At 38.3% G+C, this 25797-nt stretch overlaps 1 protein-coding gene across 5 annotated transcripts in view; it reads left to right on the top strand.

Annotated features, from left to right (window-relative positions):
• cadm3 (cell adhesion molecule 3) overlaps nucleotides 1-25565 on the top strand; it is an 88133-nt gene extending 62568 nt beyond the window's left edge. Inside the window, exons 5-12 of one of the 5 annotated variants that reach the window (XM_077724107.1) lie at nucleotides 3311-3448; nucleotides 10182-10352; nucleotides 12020-12110; nucleotides 17061-17230; nucleotides 17878-18336; nucleotides 18561-18617; nucleotides 20795-20920; nucleotides 21567-25565. In XM_077724107.1, the coding sequence (XP_077580233.1) occupies nucleotides 3311-3448; nucleotides 10182-10352; nucleotides 12020-12110; nucleotides 17061-17230; nucleotides 17878-18336; nucleotides 18561-18617; nucleotides 20795-20920; nucleotides 21567-21685 (1331 nt within the window). In that variant the 3' untranslated portion in view covers nucleotides 21686-25565. Of the gene's footprint in view, nucleotides 1-3310; nucleotides 3449-10178; nucleotides 10353-12019; nucleotides 12111-17060; nucleotides 17231-17877; nucleotides 18337-18560; nucleotides 18618-20794; nucleotides 20921-21566 lie in introns of all 5 variants that reach the window. The other 4 variants (XM_077724106.1, XM_077724108.1, XM_077724111.1 and 1 more) reach the window with 4 other exon arrangements.
• The last annotated feature ends 232 nt before the right edge of the window (nucleotides 25566-25797 follow it).

The following is a 25797-nucleotide window of genomic DNA, read 5'->3' as shown; positions in this document are numbered from 1 at the left end:
ATATGAATTGTTTATGGCTCTTTCCATCAAAAACGTTCTCGACCCCTGGACTATAGGCTGCAGGCTTATGAGTTTTTGGCCATGAGGCACATTAAGATGACGAATAAATAGCGAGACCAGGTACTTGCATAATAAGGCATGGTATGATAATACACTAACCAATTTAACGGCTGCTACTTCTGTTTGCAAAACAAATTCACTCCCACATAAAAAAAAAATACTGCACAAATAACACAATTCAACTTTATGCATGAAACTGTTCAATATATTGAAAAAAGCTTAACTGCCTCTTAAAACAGTTTCTTTATGTCTTATAGGAGGTTAAAATTACTCCCTTTGTGGTTATTTATTCAAGACTGAAACCAGACAAAAACAATTTAGTGGACCAAAAGAAGAAAGAAAAGAAACGAAAGATGGGATAAATATAAATAACTGATTATTGAAGCATTAAAGAAGCAGTTTTTTTTATTATCTCGGGACACTCCCTGAGAGGGATACATCAGCCAAGTGAAATGACAGGAAAGATTAGCAGGAATCCTTCTGTCTATTAGAGTCCCATTTTCCCTGATTTTTGAACACCCGTTAGGTGATAGAAAAGGCGAGTGGTTAGTGCATTGACCTCATGATCACCAATTCAGGGTGTCCCCAGTCAGCTGGGATAGGCCCCAGCACCCTATGTGACCTTTGTGAGGATAAGTGGTTCAGAAAATGAATGAATGAAAAAATGATAGTATCTTGTCAAAGAGTATTCGATCAAGACTCACACAGATCTATTACTATAGAAATTTACAGAAAAAAAATCATGTAACGTTGCCATCAGCTTTCTTTAAAAGCAACAAAAGCAACGAGCGTATGCCTCAATGACAAGAAGTATTTAGAAGGGTTCTTATATATTGGTTTTATCATAGAATGCAATCTCTCGAATTCAGCTTTGTGCCCCCAACCCACATCAGAAGAGGCCTTCAAGATTAATCACCTATGTGTATTGGTTGACTATATAATATAATATTCAATATAATAGTGTTGAAGCTTTTCTCTCGAAATAATCAATTATTAAAAACTTTTTTACAAAATAATATTTGTAGTCCAGCCAGTGGTTAGTGGACTCACAGTTTTGGGGTTGATGGTTCAATGCCTTTGCATGTTCTCCCTGTGTTTGGTGGGTTTTCTCTGGTTACTCCGGGTTTTTTCCCACATGTAAAACTGTAAATTGACCTTATGTATGAATGTGAGCATGAATGGTTTTCCGGTGGTGTCCTGTGATTGGCTGACCAACGATTAACGGTGTCCTTCACCTGGTGGGCCACAGTTAGCTCGGATACGCTCCAGCACACCCTGTGACCCTTGTGAGTTTAAGCAGTTCAGAAAATGAATGAATAAACATAATAGGATTATATTTTTTTCCTCAAAATAAGAAGACACTTTTTTATCTTGCAAAAAAAAGTCATTTTTAATCCAAACCTTCCCATTTTGCTCATGTTAATTTGAATTGACGTAAAATAAGAGGCAATCTTTTTGTCTAACTGTCTGTTCCTTTTTTGCCCGTGTCTACAATCGCCTCCCAACTGCGCTGACATTTTGGGAGGTCGTGCAAGCTGCTGTTTTTAATTAAAATTGATGCAGCAACTGACAAAAATAAACATTTTGACTGACACACAACATCCGACATAAACACCCCAGTGTGATTGTTCATTTTGCTTCTTTGTTGCTCCTAATTACTTGTGTATTTCCTTCAAAATGAAGGCAATGCATTTCTTTAAAGGGATGCGGCAAAAACCTTCAGGCAAAAAATGCAGCAGATATGGTCACAATTAGCTGACAACCAAAAAAGAGCACCAGACAAATCAATACTTGAAAGGCTTGCTTTTGTAAGGGTGTTTACATGATTGTGTGTGTGTGAATGTGCGTCCCGCCATAAAGATGATTAGCCCACACTCAAATCAATAAAGCACTAGTGTACTTCATTGCTCATGACGGAAAAGTGTCACACACATAAAGGCCAACCTTTACTTACTGTTGTTGTTTTTTAAACAACGCACTTGAGCATCGGGTCAATCCAGCGGACAGCAATTATTTCAAATGACGCTTTCATTCTTGGTATTTCAATCAGCCACTATAGAAGAACACTATTTCATAAAAAAATGGCTTACTGTAGTTAGACTCAGGTAGGTTTTATAGTTATTAAAACATTCTAATTATACAGCATATTTAGAACGTATTCAGACCCAATTCATTTCACACAATGCCACCATTTGGTGAAAAAAATATCTTAGTTTTTTTACTGAAAGTATTCTTTTTGCCGATTTATTAAAAAGGAAAAACTGAAATATCCTATGGCGATTCAGACACATTGCTGTAATACCCTTATATTTAACTCAGATGCTGTCCTTGTGGAACTTCATTCAAGTCCAGCTTTGTTTGATTAGACTTATTGGACTTAAATAGAAAAGTCACACAGCAAATACAACCAAATCTTGGACAAATCCTGCTCATGGGGGCTCAGGGCCTCAGACTGGACGAAGGTTCACTTTTACAACAAAACAATGACCCTAAGATGAAACACAATTGTTTAAAATGTGTTTGTCACAAATTAGTATAACAACCCTATGCGTACAACTAACCCTAAACCTGTCACAAATTAGGGTAAACAACCATGACCCTAAAAAGGGGGTGATAAATTAGGGTTATCCATCATAACTCTAAACCTAAAAAGGGGTGGCAACTTGTTTTTTTGTTTAGATTTAAAATTAGTGCTAGGGTTAGGGTTGTTAATTCTAATTTGTGACAGGTTTAGGGTTGTTAACCCTAAATTTTGACAGGTTTAGGGCTATGGATAGTGTTTCGTTTAGGGTTAGGGTTTTTAACCCTAATTTGTGACAGTTTTAGGGTTGTTAACCCAAATTTTTGACAAACAATTCTATCAGAAGAACTGTTCATGTTTTTCTTAGTTTATTCAACTACAATATTATCGAAAATTCTCATTTTTCTATCAATATATAGAGTGCTTTGTGGCCCAGTGGCACGAGTGTTTAGTGTGTCGGCCTCACAGCTCTGGGCTCCAGCACCCCCTGTGACCCTAATGAGGACAAAGCGGTTCAGAAAATCAAATGAGATGAGATAGATTGCCTTGTCTAGATTAAAGAGCAACAAAGATCAACATTTAATTATTTTAGCAAATGAAGCATATCAACGAGTAAAATATTTTAACTTTCTGTACCCATGTGATATCTACGATATTTTTTGGGTCAGTTTTTTTTTTTATTAGCTTTCTCAGTACTTGTCATCTAATGGTTTATTTTGTTGGTTTTAGGTGTCCCTGAGAAGCCTCAGATCTCAGGCTTGGAGAATCCTGTGCAGGAGGGGGGCACAGTTACCCTGACTTGCACCAGCACGGGCAGCAAGCCCCCCGCTAGGCTGCGATGGTTCCGTGGGGACATGGAACTAGAAGGTGCTGATGACTGTCTGTGAACCTGTTATCATTGTATGTGTGTGAGTGTGTGTGCACAAGCGTATGTGACAGTCAGTCTAAGATTGTGTTTTGCGTGGTAGTGCTGGAATACAGCTGCCGCAGTTCATACGTTTTTTTAATTAACTTCAGTGATAAAAATGGAGGACACAGTGTTTTTTGATGGAAGCTCACCTTTGCAGCATCTCTCGTGTTTAACACATTGTATTTGTACAGTGGTAGCTAAATGTACAAATGCCACTATCTACAAAATATTCAGGTTATAAGGAGAATCCGGGGACGTCCATGAGTCTTGGGATGTCTACAGATTGAACAAAACTTGACGTCATCTTGTATTAAATTGATCGTAGGCCCTTTTATTGAATCAGATTGTGGCATATTTACAATTTTTGTATCTTTGGCCATATAATCTGTATTATATTGTATTATATTGTAGATAGGTAGTCGACATAGTCATCCTTGGTCTGTTACTTACATAATCTTTGCTGGTATGGTATGGTCATGAGATTTTGCACATTTACTAATTAAGACTAAATTAATATCTTACAAACTTAATTATTTTGATATTATATCGTTGCTTATTTGTTCATTAATTGGGTAGTAGGAACTCTAGTTGATTGTTACCTTATGATTTAGCTATTTTGGTATTTTTGGTTGTTAACTCTGCAGTTTTTAATGCTCGATCAAACATGAGTCATCATTTGTGTAGTGGGTTTTCGTGATGATTTCGTTGGTACATTTTTTTAACAGTTCCAAACCCTTATTAGATGACCTCTAGTTGCACTTTATGTACTTATTTGGTTTTCCAGGACTTTTTTTGTGGTTTGCACAATATGAGCTCAACTTGTGTGTTGTGTTAGTGGTTTAAGATGCAAGCGACTGCCACACTGCAGTGTAAGCAGGGCCGAAGAGGATCTAGCTGGGGATAAGTACAGCTATCCAGTAATAAAAGGCCGAGCGCAAGTTGGGATAGTAAGGATAAAGGGATGAGTTGGAACACAAGCTGTCTTAGACGAGACGAGAGCTAGAACCGGGGTTCCTGACTAATAAACGGCGGCAAAGGAGACATCAGGAGAATACAAATGAATTGACTTCTTTTACATGCCTATGCTATCTAGAGACAAATTGCAGCAGGGTGACTTTTGACCCAGCTCGCTTCTTGTCGGCAGGAAAGTTCTCCCGAATGTCAACACAGGTCCTTTTGCTGCAGCTTGTTCAAATTGATTCAATTTCGCCAGGGAAATTTAATCACCAAATATTATTGTTGTTTTAGGGGAAAACATATTTGAAATAGACGTGCTGTGGTATTTTCAGAATGCAGTATAAAATTTTATATGAGAAATTGTTTATAGTTTTAGGGGTGAAAAACGTGTTTTCTTAATATATCCTATAGGCTCCATGTTGTCCTGCATTTCATAATCGCTCATTTTAGTTGTGTTATATTCTTTTCGCTTTCATGCTCTTTGGGTGCTGTTCTATTGCTAACTTTGCTGCTACATCAGCTGCTGTTTACCATCTTCTGAACGTTGCTCTGGAACTAGCGTTCATTTTAGATCAGCGCCGCCGTACGATGTGGTATTTGGGTGGTGTAATTGCAGTTAATATTTATTGACTTTTTTCAAAGTTTTTTTTTTTATTACTATTGATAATACCGATGATTACCGTTATTGTTTTATCACCTAGACATACAGATGCAGAGTTGGGGGTACCTTTACACTACAAATGCAATTCTTCAACTTAATACAAAATGGTAAAATGGCTGCATTTTTAACTGTGAAGCAATGGTCGGCGTGCTAAATTTTAGATATTTTTTAATGTAAAGTTTGCCATAATTCTAATTTGCAATGAATCAAAAGGGAATGGCATGTGGACAAAAGCAAAAGGGAAGGAGGTCCCTATCTTAAGATTCAATCAGATTTGATGTATTTGTCTGTCAAATGCAACCAATGAGTTAGAAAAGTAGGAGTGTGTGTGTGAGAGAGAGAGATAGAGAGAGAGAGAGAGTTTAATGTGAGTGAGTGTGTATGTGGGAGAGTGTGTTTGTGTGTGAGAGTGAAAAGTTTGTGGGGGAAGTCATCTAGCTGTCCAGATAGCTGGCAGACCAATCACTCATTGTCTCACCCGCACACACACCGACATGTTAATAGAGAGTTGATTATCTCTTACACACAAACATGCACACACTCGCAAACAGTCAGCTTCTGAGATTGGAGAATCGTCACGGGTCAGGGTGTTATTAGTCCACCTTCTCATTCATCTACTTCACGCAGTGTATGCTGTGTGTGCTGTCTTAAGGTGTGCGTAGAAAGACGTACAGACACACGCACGCAAGTCTGTGATAAGACAAAGACAGAAGGGGTTGGTGGGTTCACAAATAATGACTTTTGGTGTATTCTTTTGGAGTTAAGTTGTGTGTGAATGTAGGTTTCACATTAGAGAATGGTCGTGTATTTTTCGTGTGATTTTGTCAATCTGTGTGTGTAATTGTGTATGTGTGTGAATGTGCAATTGTGTGTATGTGCGAAGATGGCACGTGAGTTGAAGACAGAATGGTAGCATTTGTGCGCGTGCATGAAACTGCATCTGTGAAGATGATGTGTGACAGTGAGTTAGCGTATATCTGCTTGAAGACCAACTGACAGCATGTGAGTGCGTGTGTGAAAATGACGAATGACTGAGTGTGAGAGAGAGAGAAATATAGCAAGTGACAGTGTTTGTATTCGAAAAGAAGAAATGTGTGTGTGTGTGTGTGTGTGTGCACGTGAGTGCCCTCTTTGAGATTGTGTAAGGCTGTTACTGAAGAGAGGGTGTGCATGAGTGGCCCTCTGATGAGACTATGGGAGCATGTTGTGTGTTATTGTAAGAAATAACTCATGGACAGTATATTTGTAACCAACCGAAATGTGTTAAACTTGCTGTGTGTGTATGTGTGTGTCATGTGTGCCAAGGCTGCACAAGGAGTGAAGATGGAGGGGATTAAAGCCACCACCAAGGAAGCAGAGGGCTTTTGCACCTGACTAGGTGGGAGGTGTGGGGTGGGAATTATGAGGGATAAATGGGGAAGGTGTCAGATGTATCAACCAATGAGGGTTGAAGGAGGAGGGTACATTTTAAAGAAGAGATGACCAAAGGGAGCAACAGGAGATGAGTTAGCGAGAAGCTGGGAAGGGTGATGAAATGGAGACGGAAATCGGGAAAGCCGATTTAGATAGCGAGATGGAAGTGTGTGTGTGTGTGTGTGTGTGTAAGTGCTAGTGTGTGAGTGCGAAAAAGAAGAGGCGAGTGGTAATTGAGAAGAATGAAAGGCTAAGAGCTGTGAGGAGTGTATTAGTTGTACTGCTTGAGAAAGCCATGGATCATTTAGTGAGACAGGCTAGCACGTGCCCAGCGCAGAATAATGGGGATTAATGGCCACACTTGAGGCCAAAATGGCAGAATTATCGTCCCAGGGTTGTCATAATGTGGACAAGGCCAAGTGTGACACGTGCTACTATTTAATGCGTCCTGTCATGCTGCAGTAAAATGGTGTGAGTCTGGTATAGTCATGAGAAGGATGGAGCAAAGACAAGGAACATTCCATTTCTATAGTATTGTATGTGATAGGCATAGTCAAGAGCATGCTGGAATAAAAGGATGTAACATTGTATTAAAAGAATACTGTATGTGGAGATCATAAGCACGTACATTAGTGATTCAAAATAGGTTAGCCACGTTATACTCAATCGACAGGATGCAAAATTGTAAATTTTCAATCTTAAAATGTTGAGATATTACAAGATTTTATGCTTGCTTCTAACTTGGCCCATGATAAAAACTATGTGCCTCAACTACTGTTTTCTATTTAGATGGGGATGATTGATTGACTGTGACAGAGTTAGGGTTGTTAACCATCATTTGTGACAGAGTTAGGGTTGTTAACCATCATTTGTGACAGAGTTAGGGTTGTTGACCATCATTTGTGACAGAGTTAGGGTTGTTGACCATCATTTGTGACAGAGTTAGGGTTGTTTACAATAATTTGTGACAGAGTTAGGGTTGTTTACCATAATTTGTGAGAAAGTTAGGGTTGTTAACCATAATTTGTGACAGAGTTAGGGTTGTTAACCATAATTTGTGACAGAGTTAGGGTTGTTAACCATCATTTGTGACAGAGTTAGGATTGTTAACCATACTTTGTGACAAACAAGTTGCCATCCCTTTGTGACGAAGAGTTGCTAATCCTATTTAGGATTAGGGTTTAAGATTTAGGGTTCATGGTTTAGGGTTTTTATCCCTAATTTTTGACAAAAAAAAGTTGCTAACCCTTCTTTGCCCTAATAGAAAAGACCTACTACTTTAAAGATATAAAAAAAAAGAATCAAATGTTGCTAAGGCAACTCCCAAATCCACCCCGACCCTGACAGAGAGGCTAAAATTGGCATATATGAGGAAAATAGGAATATATAAAAGTGTTATCTTTGTAAAGGGATAGAATTTCTAAATAAAAATGTAGAATTATTGTGCAATATTACTATTCCAAAATTAGAGAAAGTGAGAGTACATTTTTAGAGCTTATTAGAGTGTACAGTTTGGATTTTATCAAGGAAATTTTATTGGTAAAAACTCTGTGAGGGAAAAGAAAAACTATGTAAATGTAAGATAATGAGGCTGAACCATTCGACCCACTGATGTGCGACCCCTGAGGTGCATTCGTTCTCCCCTGTCTGTGAAAGGAAGAGTTTAAACTCAAAAGCAGATTTCTCCCATTTTGTTAAATTGACTTCATTTTACTTTTTATTTCTAATTTCCAGTTTAAATCATATATTTTAATTCAAAGTACTCTGAGTTAATATGAATCACATCTGACTCATTTGTTCCCGTTCACATTTATAGATATCCAATACAGTCTTATTCATTTTGTTAGAGCGTTACAACAATTTGATGGCTTGCCATATAATAAATTTACATTAGGAGGGAATGTTGCACGCAAGGCAAGGCTTTTAGACGGCATATTTTATTTGGGTCAAAATTGACATGTTTTCAAATTTGAGCAGGCAAAAATCAATGCAACCTTTTACATAACCACACTTAAAAACAGGCCAATCTTCACTCCCAAAAAGCACCCTGAATATGTTTGTATTCTCAAGCTTATTTAAATCAGAGATCAAATTTGATTCACTAGCAAACATGTGGGCACATCGCTAACATGAACATCTGGGGTCCTGGTTTCAAATCCAGGTCATGTCCACCTATATGGAGTTTGCATGTTCTCCCCGGGCCTGTGTGGCTTTCCTCCGGGTACACAGGTTTCCTCCCACATTCCAAAGACATTGTAGGCTGATTGGACACTCTAAATTGCCCCTAGGAATGGGTGTGCGTGTGCTGGGATTGGCTCCAGCACCCCCTGTGACCCTAATATGGGGCAGGATTCATTCATTTCATTTGATTTTTTTAAGGAAAAATTTAGTAGTTAACTGAAATGCAACTATTTTTTTAATGCCACCAGGAATATATCCATAAAAAAATGTTATTCAACATAGCGTTTCCTATTATTGACTATTCTCTACTACTCATTCTCAACCTAGTCTCCAACCGAATTGCAATCTAGCATGATACATTTTCAATCATTTGTCATTCAAGATATACTCTGCTGAAAAATTTGAACTTGTTTCACCCCTGGAAAAAAAAAACATCTCTTGCTGTACTGGCTAATTATTTTGCCAGGACTTGTTGGCCGTATCCCATAGATCAATAAAGTCATCTCTAATGGACAAAACATTTCCAGTCGATGGGATGTGACAAATGGCTACACATGGGTTTTAATTGAAAGCGAATCTCGATTCATTCCACACGCCAACATTTAGTAATCGTGTTAATTGTTTGTGAGCTCAACACACACCAGCTGTTCATAGTAGCACTCCTCCCTAAAAAAATATTTTTATTTTTACCTTTTCTTATTATTTTTAGTCAGCAAAAAGGAAGGTTGGAGGAAAATATGGCATTGTTTGGTGAGCAGTACTACATGCACCATGTTGTGATGGATTAGGGAACAAATCACGCACACACCCAGGGGCGCACGGTACTGCAGCGTACCAAACACATTTTTCATTTAATGGGAACAAATGGGCGTCACCGTTGTGCCGCAGCAGCACAAAACTAGAACATTGTAATTAGTTGACAGTGTTGTATGAGTTGGCAGTAAATAGGCAAGAAAATAGCAACATTTTGAACAGGTAAAAACATTCAGATAGTTTAACCCTCACTATCATGGTTCCACATTTGGAATAAATGTTCAATTCAGTTGTAGTGGTCCCTAAGAATGTAAATGGTAAATTGACTGTCAATTTCTAGCCTCTTGAGATAGATATGTCATTTAGTTAGAGTTGGTTTTGGGGTCTTCGTTTAAACAAAAAAAATATCGACTAAAATTGCCAGACTGTTTTTTTTTGGGAGAATTGTCTTAGTTTGCTGCCTGCCACTGTAGTCCTACCTACAATTAGAGAAAATTGGACAAATCTCAAGGACAAGTTGGATGACTGAAAATTAGCAAAATCGACAAAAAACAGACTTCAGTGCTGGCAGCTTTGGATCAATTCCCACTTGGTTGTTGTGTGAATGCAAGCATGGAAAGTAAGGATTGTTAAAAAATGAATTAATAGGCATTATATAACCAGTTGAAGTGCAAAATGGTAGTTTTCTTATTCCTTCATTTGACATCTTCTCTTTGTTACAGCAGGCCGGCCGGACGTGGTGGAATCGGTTCCGGATGAGCCCACATACAACGTGAGCAGCGAGTTGACTCTGGAAGTGAGCCGTGCCGATGACAACGAGGTGGTCATCTGTGCAGTGGACCACCCATCACTTAGCCCAGGGGATAAGAGGAGCGAGCAGGCCCTCCATGTGTTGTGTAAGCCATCTGATTAGAAAATAACTGTTGCTCTATACTCAACTCATTAACAAGCAGACTCTTTAATTACATTATTTAACGATTTGGGTTGTGGGGAGGTTTAAAGAAGCTCCACTTTGATGAAATTCAATGATAGAAATAATTTTAAAGATCCACAACGTACAGTAGATGGGAGCAATAGACTATATTAGATATAAAATTAATCTAGTTGAGGGGTCTCCAAACTATTTCACAAAGGGCTACAAAGGCTGCAGGATATCATTATAACCAAACATTCCTTTTCTGAACCACTTATCCTCACTAAGGTTGTGAGGGGTGCTGGAGCTTATGCCAGCTAACTAGGGGGCACAAGGCGGGGGCACTCTAAGTAAGTGGACAGTCAATTGTAGTGCACAAGTAGATGGACAACCATTCATCCTCACACTCGTATCTAGGCACAATTTAGAGTGTTAAACCAGACTACCATGCATGTTTTGCGAATGTGGGAGGAAACTGGAGTACCCAGATAAAACTTACACAAGCCAGGGGAGAATATGAAACTACACAGTGAGGAACGACCTGGGATTCAACCCACAATTCAATTTAATTCAAATGGTTTGGTGTTTTAGAAGGATCATTTGATGCCAGGCAAGAGCTGTTTCTTTTAGCAGACACCTGTTTGGTTAAACTGTTTGTTCTGGATGAGTTGCAATAATAACCATAAGGCACAGTAGCCATTGAGGACCAGTTTGGAGACTCTTTGCCTAGTTTGTAAATTTACATTGTTCTGGCTCTGTGTGGATGGAGAGTGTTTTGATATGCTGATCACCAAAGAATGAAAAATTATAGACTCAAACTGTTTTTCTGGTGGAAGAAAAGAGTCCATTCATTTTTTTTCTTTGGATTGGGTGTTTTTGATCTTGGTTTTAAATATGCCCATCTAAACTTCTGTCCTTAAGCAGAGTAGCCTAAAATTGCTCTCAAATGAGAGTATTAATCTAGGATAACATGATTAGAGTACTCTTGCAAATAATTACTTTGTTATTATTTTGCTTGTTGAGTTGATTTTAAATTGAATTTCAAATGACATTAATAGTCTCTAAGTCTTGAATTTAACTTGCCTCAAACTGTAGGAGTGCACAAATAATCAAAAATGTAATAAGCACAATAACCAATTGGACATAAAGTAAAAATGAAGTGTCAATTATACTTTTTCAATTACCCTGGATAACGACACAAAAAGAAAATATGCTTGATTGTGAATATGTTCATTAATAATATGATATAGTCTTAATTCCTCTATCCAATGTTCTAGCAAAGTATACAGATACAAACTCCTCCCACCCACCCCATAGCATAAAATAACTTGCTATAGAAGAGACACTGTCCCTTTCCAACACTCCAGAACGGTGAGAATAGGTGAACACGTGAAGGAGAAAAAAAAGCGACTATTTTTTTAGTGGTAGATGCGGTAGTGCCGTGTGGCTCCCACCATGTGGTCCGCCCTGGTATTATCTCTTGGTGGATTGCACATGGAGGAGGGGTGCTTATGTCATCGTGGGAGACTCTGGGCAGATGCTAGTCGATGGCGATACGGATGAACGAGAGAGTTTCTGTTGCACGCGTGCCTGCACCAATTTCCATCCTGTGTTATGTAACTGTGCATGTGTGGATGTTTTCTTTCACAGATTCTCCTAACGTTCAGATCCTGCCCGAGAGTGATCTGCCTCGCGAGGGGGAGAAGTTTCACCTTGAATGTTTGGGCAATAGCAACCCAGAGTAAGAAAACACACACCCAAACACCCACATACGCAGACATCGTAAATGATTAAAGGACCAGTCTAGACACTCAATGCATTGCAGCAAATGCTTGTAGTCCATTTGCGCCTCCCAGGATGAGGTTGTGTCGCATTAACAAGAGCCTCCTTTTTTCCTTTTATTAAAAACCAAAAACTGAGAATAATCTTTATAGCCAAAGGTTATTGGGAACACAAAATAGATTGATTTTTCCATTGCAACCAGTCCAAAACAAGGTGAGGAACACTGATGGGTGGGTGGCTTTGCAGTATCCCGATTTGTACCACTTAGTAGTCTAATGGATGGATCACAAATCTGATCTATGGTTTTCCTTTTTCCTCGACTCAATTACACATACTTCACTCATCTCATTTTCTGAACCGCTTTATCCTCACGAGGGTCCCGGGCTGTGCTGGAGACTATCCCAGCTGACTTCGGGCCAGAGGCAGGGGACACCCTGAATTAGTGGCCAGTCAACCGCAGGGCACAAGGAGACAAATAACCATTAACGTTCACACTCATACCTAGGGGCAATTTAGATTGTCCAATTAGCCTTCCATCCAGAGTACCCGGAGAAACCCCACACAGGTGGGGAGAACACGCAAATTCCGACCTGGATTTGAACCCAAGCCCCCCACTGTGAGGCCAACGCGCTAACCACTCAGTCGCCAGGCCGCCCCTTCCATAACCCATTGGCTGCAATAGACGTCCAACCCATTAAATTCACTGAGTAAACAACAATACCTTTTGCATTGAAACAATGTGCGCAATTCTCTATTAATGGTCATGTATTGCCACCACAGGCGTCACTAGAATATGTTGTGTAACTGTCAGTCAAGCAGCAGGGTGTGTTTTGCGTGTGTTCACACTCATTATGAGTAATAAACAGGAGCTGACTATCGCCTGGGAGCATTTTAATTAATTTCTCTGGAAGTGTGAGTCTGACCTCGGTGGGGGTTTTTCTGACAGTCAAGGAGGGTTTGAAAAAGTAGGAAAAATTAAGAATTAACCTGCGTGGGCTGATGATGATGATGTCATTGACTAACTTTGTAAGTGCATGAAAGCTTTGATTTGGTTTGGGTTAAGCATAAAGCGAGGATATGAATCCCATTTCTAATATCTTGTAACATGTCTGTTTTCAGACCCTAACCTCCAGTTTTAATGATTTGTCAGCATAATAAGCCACCCAAGACTCGAGCTATTTGTTGTAAAAAAAAAGGGCGATCAGAACCCTCAAAAGAGTCCTGATTCACAATTTTTAGTGCACTGGCTCATGAGATATATGAAAAAGCTGTTTGTGTGCAGATAAACACAACATAGACACATTTACTGTATTTTGAAAGTCACATACACACATCTGAGTTGAATACTCTCGCTTTTCTTGTGGCCTTTCTGAATTATAGATGAAGCTTCTCGCTACTGGCGCTCATCGATCTACCCTTTCCCATCCCCCCACTGCTTCACCTGCCACCAATTTGCGCTTTTCTATTTGGTCACAGCCCCTTCCCCACTTACCACCCTCTTATGTCCTTCTCTCGTAATGATCTTTTCGCATCTTTTCCATCATAACATGCATGAAAGCTCCCCGTGTCAATTTGATTGACAGCTGGATCAAATATAAGCTGAGGAGAAGGTAGTAGTGCATGTTAACTCAATGGCTGTCATTAATGGTGATAGAGGGATGTCAGTGAATTACCATGTCCAATGTAATTGACCTCAATAGACATTCCATTGGGTTTCCATTGCCATCAATGAGATTTACAAAAATGTGTGCTCATTTGGAGGCTTAGGAATTAAATTTTAGTACATTTGGCACATTTGCTACAAATTAAGGCATCTCATTGCAACTTGTTGGTTCTCCTTGACCTCTCTGAATGATTATTGCTCAGTCCATACGGATTTTGGGTCATTGTCCTTGTCAGCCAATGAGCTAAGATACTGTATGTAAGAAGGCAATACTCGATAGGTAGTTAAAAGGGTAGTAGATTTTTGGGAAAGGTAATAAAGATGGTTCCTCTATTAGGCAGGCAGGTAGATTCATTGGTTAGGTGAGGCTAAAATCAGGAGCATACATTGGTCAATAGGTAATGACCATAGAATGTCTTACAATTGTATTGAATTATTAAGGTTAATTCTCTTATTTTTTGTAGTATAACCGCAATTCCAATGAAGTTGTTGTCTAGAAAATGACTGAAAACAGAATATGATTTTTAAATAATGTTCAAAAAATAATATTCAATGTATATGTATTTTAACTGAATACACTACAAAGACACCATTTTTAGCTCAACGTCAGAGTCAGTCGTTCCCCAACCTGGAGGCTGTGGGTTCAATTTTCTACCCTGGTGCCCAAGCCTAACCATCCTTGAGTAAGATACTGAACCCCACATTGCTCTTGATGCTGCACATTCTGCAGGTAAATGAGCATATAATGACATTGCTAAAAATCTGAGACAGGGTCATGTTTATCACTGTGCTACACCACATTTTCTTCTAACAATATTCAATAAACCTTTGGGAACTAGCGACAGCTGTTGAAGCTTTGCACCTTTTTCCCATTTTTATTTGATGTACATTTTTCTCTGTTCAACATTTTTGGGTCTCTGTCGTTGTATTTTACGCATCATAATGTGGCAAAAATCTTCATTGCAACCAGGCTAGTCTAATATATATGCAACATTCAGGTAATTGTGACCTTCACAGATGTTTGAGTTACTTTGGTGCTAACATAGCCACATCACAGATGCTGGCTTTTGAACTGACCACTGTTTACAACTTGGCTTGTTTCTGTCCTTTTGACATGGCATCTGAGTTTTCAACAAATAATTTCAAATGATGATTGGTCTGTCCACAGAGCAGTTTTCCACTTTGCCATATCCATTTTAAATGACCCCATGCTCAGAGATAACCCCTATGCATTTAGAAAGGGCTTATTCTTTGCACTGTCGATTTTCATCTTGCAATGACAAATGGCACAGTGGATTATGTTCACCGACAATGGTTTCTGGAAGTATTGCTGAGCCCGTTCTGTGATTTCCTCCAAAGTAGCACTCTTCTTTGTGGCGCATTTGCTGGTCCCACTGCTCACATACAATAATCAAGCAGGGTTTAGTGCTAAAAAGATGAGCATTCAAAGTGACTCCTCTCAGTATAAATGCATGAGACATTTATTGTAGTTAATAGCAGGCAATGGGTTAAACAACAGAGCAAGATGGGCCACTCACTTTTCAAGTGAAATGTACTGTACAAACTAATTATTCCAAACGTTTCTCTCTTTTTCAAGACATTCCAAATTATTGTATTGCCTATACTCCAAATTTGTGCAAAAGTTCTGTTCAGTTTGGCCTATTCTTTTAGTTTTTAAATGTGTTTTTGATAGGTCAGGGTAGCAGGAAGGAAGTTCTGTTAGTTATTTTGGTTTTCGGGTACTGTAGGATCACAAAAACACATTTGGCAGAGTTGAAAACAATACTGACGCTAATAGTCATGAGCCATCATAAAATCATAATTAACAGCCACATAAACTTTAATAATCCCAGAGAAGAAAGAGGGTCTCCTGCTGGCAATAAAAGGCTATGGGCTGTTGTTGTGCGAACCCCCTTTCACTGTTTGTTCTCCCACACCCCTCACAGTGACAGATCGTCAGCAATTATGCAAACAATTAAGTCGCCATTTAGCGTCTGTAAGTGGCTGTTATGAAACATTACGCTCAAAAGTCAATGTGCGTTTTACGGGCCTGTGAACAGCTCGCTAATCGTTTGGTTGTTGCCGATACCGTCCGAGAGAAACAGAAAAAAACAAAACAAAAATCAAGAACTTGAAGGAACTGATTGTTAGTTGCATTTAGATAAAGAAATGATTTTCTTAGAAAGCAGTTCTTTGAGCATTTGATTATACTTTGTGTTCACGTTGAGTCAGCAGAGTGCCATGTCACAAAAGTTGCTGGCCAAAGTAGAGATGAGAACAGTTGATTACAGATTATAGTAATCCTGTTATTTTAGTGCACAACTTCTACACGCAACAGGTGAAGGCCATGTCAAGTTTTAACTCCTTGGCTGCCATTGACAGTGATACTCAAAATCCTTTTAAACTATGAGTCTTAGTATTAATTAGTATCTTGTTTTAAGGCCACATACTTCCAATCTAAGGCCGCCCTTAGATTGGATTTATATTGCCAGTAGTTAAAGCCAATCATTTATACCCAATATAGTTAGCTAAGGGGGAAAAACACATCAGGAGGGTCAAATATTTAAAAAAAAATAGGTGTCTGGCTGTCCTTATTGTGCATTCCAAAATTGCAGATATTATATATCCGATTAGAATTGTGGAAGTCATTGAATTTTTCAAACTAGAGACAATTCCAGAAGATGGCCAACAGGCACGTTTGCCTTTCGAACGCCCTGAGAAGCGGTCCATTATACAAATCAATAGATTACTGGACCCTCATTTTGATTATATATGGAATATCAGCACTACCATCCAGTCGCTTCAGGTATTACATTCAGCCGCTGTTATCTGTTCTAACACGCAATTCAGGGTTGATTTTCTTAGGTTTAAGAGTTTCTTTCCTCCTTGAGTTTCAGTCTTTGGCACCAAATTCTTATTTGGAGGTGGTAGGGGAGCATTTCCTCCTCCGCTTCTTCCCGGCTGGCTGTCATTGTAATTACTACTGAGCCCCTTAAGGGAAAGTCTCATTTGCATAATTGATTCTTTTATCAAGGAACGCCGCCGCTATCGCTCTCATCGCCCAATGGATTTTTTGCTCGCATTTGAAATGCCGATCTTTGTTCTCTTGTCCTCCCTTAATCCGCCTTCCTCCGCCTCATCTATCCTTCATCCTCTCACTTTTTCATCCTCGAGTTTAACGCCTGTCCTGTCGTCTTATGTCCCTTCTCTTTTTGAACTTTTTTCCTTCTTTTTTTTAATCTTTAGGCCGTCCTACAGTTGGAAAAAGAAAGATGGAGAGCTACCCCCTCTGGCAAAAGATGAGGGCACCTTTCTACGCTTCGAGGTGCTCAACAAGTCTGACAATGGCGTCTACCTGTGCTTTGCCGACAATGGCATCGGAAGCAGTGTTGGCGAGTACACGCTGCTTGTGCAAGGTAAGGTTTTGCAAAAAAATGGGGGTTATTAGTTTATGTTTTAAAACCAAAGGCAGGTTGTTCCAAGTAAACGAAGATAAGGTCCATACCTTAAATTTGGGCTATATGCTAATACCTTTTTGGGCATTTTTTTTCTCCTGCTTCCTTCTAGGTAAACAATGAGCAACAGAAGCTCAGTGAGGATAGTTTTCAGAGGGTTGTTGAAGGTTATTGTTGATGCTTTGCAGTGTAACCAGGTCTGGTTAGGGGTTGGATGATACAAATTAATACAGTATGGTCCGTACCTACGGTTTTGGGGATTAAATTTGCTCTATTTTTATTGTGGTTTGAGTTCGTGCTAAGGTTTTCAATAAGTACTTGGATTATGGTTTATTTACAGAAGAGTTGGTGGTTCTATTTAATGTGCCACATTTTAAGTCGTTAAATCAGAAAGAATCATAGACTGTCTTCTGTTTTCCCATCTGTTTTGTCTTCTAATTTTTTGTTTGTATCTTTCTCTTATTCAACCGCGTTCCCACCGCTTTAATTCCTAAATTTTTTGCCTAACGCTTCATCCCCAATTCTCTCCTCCGCGCTTCGATCTGCCACATTTAAAAATACAAATAAATGAAAACATTGCGCTTTATCCTGGCTCAACCCCACAAAAGATCCCACCGATTTCACTGGCTCCAGCACTTCTCCTTCTACTTCAACGCCGTTCTATTCCACCCTTGCGAGTGATCCCACTTCTCCCACTCCTGAATTTTCCTCCACCTGGTCGGAAACGGTCACAACAACCCTTTCCCCCTCCTCTACCGAACTTTCTATTTCCACCACCTCTACCGAACTTTCTATTTCTACCACCTCTACCGAACTTTCTATTTCCACCACCTCTACCGTCCCTTCTGATTCCGCCACCCCTACCGTACTTTCTGATTCCACCACCCCTACCGTACTTTCTGATTCCGCCACCTCAACCATACTTTCTATTTCCGCCACCACCACTTCACTTTCAAATGACCTTTTCCCCGACTTGACCCTTAACCCAGACTCCCCCGCAACCCCTCCACCTTCATCCGCGACTCCCTCAGTTTCCGATGAGCCGAACGGACATGACACCTCCACAGGTAAAAAAAAAGAAAAAAAAAGTTTCGAGAAATTAACAAGTATGACACGTCTAACAATTCTGGTACATAAATACACTGTCTCTCAAATTGACACCATGAAGACAAGAACCTTGTATGCGTATCAGAATTTCACCACTGTTTTTCTTTTTTCATTGTTTCTTCCTCTTTACCATCTCTCCCACCTGCTGATAATGTCTAAACACAAAACTACAACACACTCACAGTACCACACACCATCCTTTCCTCATCCACTCACCAAGATGATGCAGAAAACATTGCAGGTACAATGTTTGTGCGCAAGGATCAACATGAACCTTGCAATCCCGAGTGCTACAAGAGTTGTATAACAAAAAAAAGAGAGGGGTAAATTATTATTTCTCAACTCATTGGTTGGCATTAACGGTGATAAACATTTAATCCATTTTGGGGGTGAGGAATGACATAATCAAGCTTTTCTAGTATATTACATGCAAAGCACCACGCTGCCTCCAAGGGGCCAAAGCATGCACAAGCAGGGCCAGAGCTCACACAAATAGTGAAGCACAGTATGACTACTTAATATTAAAGTATAAATACTCATTCATGTAAAATCAGATATCGTTGATTTTTATTGCCTAATACTTGTTGGTCAATATAGAAGATAAGTGACAAATAAAGTAGGCTGCGGCCCAATTAGTCATAAAATAAATAATATACAATAAATAAACAAATGAATAGAAATAATAGATGATTAAAAAATACAAAAAGTAACTTCATAAGAATTATTTTCATTATGTATTTATTGATCATTTATTTATTATTGTAATTATGTATTATTGTTATTTAATGATTATTTATTATTTTTGTGCACTTCGTGGTAAAAGTTTAAATCTCATTATACTTGTATAATTCTATTCAATATTTGATCTTGATTAGTATCACAATTACTTTTAAATTTGATATTTACATTGCATATTAATTATTAATATTGTAGATTTAAGAATTAAGATCTGTTTGTGATTATTATGATTTTTAAATCTTGAATTTTATATAGTATTTTAACTGACAGATGAAAGAATGTGACTGAAAATCTAAAAAACTAGAGTGTAGTTCAATTTCTTTTTAAATGGAAACATATAAACTAAACAATAAAGAACAAACAAAGGTTGACTGTGATTGGCTGTTGTCACACATATCTCTCCCACCCTTTTCCATCACTAGGGTCATTTTGAAGGATATATCCAAGTCCTTCAGATGAGCATTTTGCCATTAAAAAAAAATCAATAAAAAGGGGGTTATTTGTCCTTCAAGCAGCAGGAAAGCTCTTACTCTGATTGGCATGTCTGGTTGCCTTGATCACTCACATTTTCATTGTATTTACCATCGAAAATGTGCTTAGGGCTTAGTATCAAAATCAACCTAAATCTTTTTCACAATCTTATAATGGCCCAGCCCCAAGTTGAACCATCAATCCACAAAAAAAGTCTGATGGCCTCGGCTAAGATCTATAATAATTTCAATTCTATTGACAAAGATAAACATATCAATTTATAAATCATTGTCAAATTTCATTCTTGTAGATTTGCAATCTATTTAAAATGGTAGGGCTGACTACAAATGGACATTTATTCATCTGCTGTCAACCCTCCCTGTTCAAAACGAATTGGACGACTGTCAGTGTCAATGACAGCCAATGAGTCAATACAACTCTTGCATCGATCTCATTGTATTATGTTCTGTTGTGTGTGGTTTGTGATTTCATTTCATGTTATATTGTTGTGTATTTATATTCTTCCCATTTGTGCATTTTGTATTTGTATATTTCCTCTATTCATGTCTATGGTGTCGTGTATTTCTGTCAGGAAACACACACATTCACACAGAATGAGTGATAAATGTTTCATGGGGACACACAAGTATGCAACACACGTTCCACCAACACATGACCCTTTGAGTGGTACTGGTCAATTACACTCTGTCCACTGTGTGTGCGCGAATGCGTATGCGTGTGGACCCTGACAAGTGGGATTAATGGCCTCATTGGCAGTCTAGCCTCGTCAGCACAGCCCCATCACCTCCATGCCCTAGTATACAGTTTGTACGCCTGTGTGTGTGTGTGTGTCTATAGTAGATCAGTAGTAGGGAAGTGCTAAAGTACTTTTACTCTACTTCATTACAGCTTGGAAGAAACAAAGTTTGTTGCCGCTGTAATGAATCAAAGTGCACGTGCAACCTACCCATTTCTATAGACCTGTGCACGGCCCACCATTTGAGAAGCCCTGCTATAGACGATCATTTTGGGTCACTCACACAATGAGCTGAGGCCAATAAAGCATTTTTTTCTATGTTGTTCAATTTCACTTCCCCAAAGAATGACATCATTCTTAGATTCAAGTTTTTTCTTGGGTTTAATTGTGTTCTTTGATTCCTTTCTTCTCGCCTTGTTCTTGCTTTTACTTATTTAACATTCTTTGCTTAGATCCCACTGCTATGTCGACATCGTCGGGTGTGGATCACGCGGTGATCGGGGGTGTGGTGGCCGTCATCGTCTTCATCCTGCTGTGCCTCCTCATCGTCTTTGGGAGATACCTCATCAGACACAAAGGTAAAGCCTCTGCATCAAATCATTTTTTTAAAAATGCTACACAAAATCGTTTGTAATTACCAAAAGATGCCACAAGATTCCGCCAAAGCACTTTCCAGTGCAAAAAACTTGATTCCCTGAATAAATGACTGGTCTGAAGCTCAGCAACAGTATTGCTACCAGCATCATTTTAGTTATGAAATGAGCGTATTTTGTGAGTACAGATTTTCTTTAGTTTTCTTAAATAGGTATTTTTATTTTGGATTTAATTGAATGAGTTTAATTAAATTTCATTATCAATTCTTTGAGGGATAAAAACATTTCAGACTGAGTTTGTTAACTTATCTTAGCTTCACTTTGTTTGCCTATAAAATGATACGCTGGAACTTGCATAGTCAGAAAGAGTGTTCAATTCTTGCTTGGAACAACGAGTTTATTAGATATTATATACTTAAGACGAATTTAAGGAGGTCTATAAAACAGTCAAAATACTCTTCTAAAAATGATTTAAAGTGAGGAGATATTAAATTGTGTATGATTTTTTAGTCCCATATTTAAATTCATGCCACACAATATGCTTTTAGTCTATAAAAATAGGTAAAATGCTATAAAATGGCTATTCTAATGAGTCAATATATGTGTTAAACTGCAAATATTTTGCTCCCAGGAACGTATTTGACCCACGAGGCCAAAGGCTCAGACGATGCACCTGATGCCGACACGGCCATCATCAATGCCGAGGGCGGAAACTCCGGAGCTGAAGACAAGAAGGAATATTTCATCTAAGGGAGGTGGAAGAAGAGTAGGAAGAAGCAGTGAAAGGAGTAAAAGGAGAAGGAACAATCTTCCATTTTGTTTTCACCACACTCAACTTGGTCGAGAAAGCGGGGATGGGAGGGAGGACTTTGTTTGCATCCATACAGGGACGAGAAAGTTGCACTGACATGCACGCACAAGCACACACAATGACTTACTAACCTGTTGTTATGTTTCGATCCCTGTTTTCTAACCAGCTCCAAAATTGTAACTCACATTCCTTCCCGATTCCCCTCACATATTAACCTTGCCAGACCCTCCCCTAAACTCCTAAAAAAAGGTACGAACCACCGTGCATCCCCCCTAAACAAGTCATTCCAGCTACACACATCTATACGAATAAATATATATATATAAATATATATATGAATATAAGCATTCTTTTTACTGGACGGAAGCAGTGTGTACGCTGTAAATACAACAAGGATAATAGGAAAAATTAAATTTCTTGCTCATGGATCGATCTGACTTCCTCAAATACTCTTATTGCCTGTTTTTTATGACATGCGTGCAGAGTATTTGAAAAAGGAAAAAAAAATTGGAGATACATGTAATTATGATCATGAGCACCAACAATGGAATTGCAATGTAAACTAACTTTGAATGCAAATATCTTGTCGTAATTTCTTGTCGTAAATTCTATTCTTTGTTTCGGAAGGAGTGTTGGGGCCTCACTGATAAGATATCCCGTATTTTTTTGGATAAGGAAATATAAGGAAAAGACAAACTTGATGATACCCAATAAAGCTCACAAGAAAACCTGTGCTTTTACTGTTTAATTAATAAGTCACAATGGACTGTAAACCAGGGGCAAGGCAGGCGATAATGTAGTGGTTTATGGTAAAAATTACAGTAATCATTTTTAAATTTAGTTATCAGGAAAATGTTACATTTTGGAGAGAAAAAAAACTTGGAAGCAATATTAATAACATTTTGAGTTTTTTAATTTTTTGCAGCAATCAAATAAAGTTGTAATGAGATCAATTTTAAAAGATATATTAGAATTTTAAAAGATATATTAGAAGAAAACAATTTAAAATACAGATAAGAAAAGGAAAATGTGTTTTTATCTTCGAAAAAGTCCACTCTAATAATAAAAAAATACATTATTCATTATAATTTCTATTAATTACGTAAATAACACTCTTTATCTATTGAAAAAGTGCAACTTTATCCTTCTATTTTCATTTTATTTTCAGTGTGGCCCCACACTCTCTTTAACAGCTCTTCTGCAACATGTGAAAGATGTTTTTTTTTTTGTTTGTTGTTGTTTTTTTGAAGGGTCAAGTGTTTACAGCCTTCACAACCGTAGCTCAAATTTCCTCCTTCATTCGCTTATACATAAAACCATTGCTTTTCAAGCTATGGATATTGATCACATTGCCATTTAAGGAATGGAAACGTACCTTATATTATCAACGACAACCTTGCGTCCTCAAAATATACAAAACCGCTTCCCAAATCCTGGAGTTTGGACAGCCCTGTTTTAAAGGGCACTCGCTTCATTGGCACAAGTCCATGACTGCAAATGGATGCTAATCTGACTAAGAGTCCGCGGGCATAGTGCGGGCGGTGGGCCAATGTTGCACTCGTCTCACGACACCAACGTCCTTCTCGTCTTATTCTGCTTGTCCCTTTCTTTTCATTCTTTAATCAATCAGCTTTGTCCGTGTCCTCGTCCACCTTCTCCGCCCCCATATACACTATTTGATTGATGTCCCGCTTTCTTGGCAAGATGTCACCATGTTATTGACTTGAGTGTTGACTAAAGTATCAGGACACCTCCTGTTACATGAGTCTAGTTTTGAACAAATAGTCCAATAAGTCTCCATCCATCTTTTTAAAAATTCATCTGGCATCAGTGATAACTGACGGAAGGGAAAATTTAATACAATACTATCCCAATACTTTTATACCCATTTTTCTCCACACTTTTCACTCCCCTGTAGGATCCCCAAAACTTTTGTTCATATATCACATTTTCCTTTTTACAATTGCAGCATATTCCTTTATTTGGTGACCCAAAACTTTTTTTTCCCCCAAACTACACATATTCCTCAATGTTACATAACGTGAGTATTACAATAGTATCGACCATATGGGTTTTATTTTTGTTGTTCTGGAACATTCAGGGATTCTTCTTGTTTTTTGGCCCCAAATCCTCTTTACCCCTTGGTCATCAGCCCCTTTCACACTACCTGCCAAAACCAATTTATCTTAGGTTGTTTGGCACCTCACTTTGGATGTTTTCCATGCTAAAGGTACCAACACTGACTGAGAAATCATGGCGTTGGGGGTAGTATTTGAGGCTGGACAACATCTGTGAAGAATTCAGTTTTGCAGGGATGTAGAAAGAAATGCTGCCTCGCTGTGTTCTGTGTAATGACCCAAATTTTCAATTGTACCTGCTGTTTTCTGCGCGACTCCTACTCAATACATACTACAGTATGATTACGCAAAAGTGTATACCGTAGGTGTGAAACCTCACGATTGCTCTGCAATTCAACATGGAACCCAGCAAAGTCCCTAACAGACAAAAAGAAAACAAAAAAAGAGAATTTCCTCACTGATGTGACATTGTTTTTTCAGTTTTTTTTGTTTTAATCCAGTGTTAACTGTTTTGTTTGAGTAAATTAGAAATACATAGTGCTACTAAACCCCAACTGTAAGGTTTTCCAGATGCAGACTATGTAAAATGGAATAGAAGAAAATGGCTTTTGAGTATCATTGTAGAATGAAATGTTTAGATTTTTTATTTTCTTTGCATTTTTTTGTTGTGAAACATAATGACTATCTGACATTACTCTTAATGTAATCCCACATTTGTCAGGTGTAAGGTTCCAAAGCAGGCCAATAATATCCCATCAAAATGTATAAACCACAAATTGGCTACCATTTTCAGTTTTTTTTTGTACAAAAGGTACTGACACATATTACTACATCAGCAACTCCTATCAATGCTTATGTTTTTTTTATCACTTCTTTTGTGTTTTTTTTCAGTTTAGTGTACAAGCATTATTTTTGCAGCTTCGCTGGGTTCCATCTGAAAGCCGCTTTTTCTACTTCTACCTTTCCCTCCAAAAACACGCGTGTGAAAGGGGTTAGTGACTGCTGACATATACTAAGATAACCGCTAAAATCAAGATAAAAAGCAGCTTCTATTTTTTTTTCTCACACTTTCATTGCTATCTGCAGACTGGAGGGGGCAGTACTGTCGCCCATCCCCACCCAAAGTTTAAATGCCGACAAGAAGAAACAGAATAGGTTATGCTACCCCCCAAAAAATGAAAAAAAAATGGTCATTTTGTAAAAAAAAATCATAAAAATAATGATAAAAAAGAAAGAAAACTCCAAAAAATAAAGAAATAGGCGGGAGGGTGCGGGGAGTTGCGGCAGCGGACCTTATACTTGCCTGTCATGAGTGGTTGTGTTTTTGGTCTTAGCTAATGTGCTAGCATGTAGCTTGCATGTGGGCTGGCGTGTAGTGTAGCATGCACAGGACAAAATAGCCGCCATCCTCTAGTCTGCAGATGCCTTTTGGAAGAAAAAAAAGTCACTTATTTTTGTTTTTTGTGTTAAATTATGTCACAACGTTCATATTCCTCCTTTTTTGCTTTATTTAGAAGTTTAGATGATCCTACAATTTAGATTTTTTTTTTGTATATAGTGTTTCATATCACAACGTGTTAATTGGACAGATGATGATGTCACAAGCCGCATGCTGTGGTTGGCTCCTGTGTTCAAATTGAAAAACTGTTTTTCTTTTGTCATTTTGTTTGTTTGTTTGTTAGTTAAAATTCCAGTTTTTGCGTTGTTGACATCAATAAAGATGCAATTGGGTTAATTTCAATCATCTTCGTCCGAGATCTTTTGTATGTTTTTTTAACACAGAATTTTTGCTTTTAAATATGGCACAAACATTTATTTTGAAGGAAAATCCCATTTAAATAAGTCACAAATGGTTTTAATTCTGTCAAAATACAATGACATTTTGCACTTTTACATCCCTAAGAACGTTTTAACATATCTCGCAAAAGGCACGACTGAGATGGATTTGTTTGCAGATTTGCGTTCAAAGCCAT

The sequence above is a fragment of the Stigmatopora nigra genome, chromosome 9 (genome assembly GCF_051989575.1).
Source record: "Stigmatopora nigra isolate UIUO_SnigA chromosome 9, RoL_Snig_1.1, whole genome shotgun sequence".
Taxonomy (NCBI): domain Eukaryota; kingdom Metazoa; phylum Chordata; class Actinopteri; order Syngnathiformes; family Syngnathidae; genus Stigmatopora; species Stigmatopora nigra.
This window is presented reverse-complemented; position numbering and strand designations above follow the sequence as displayed.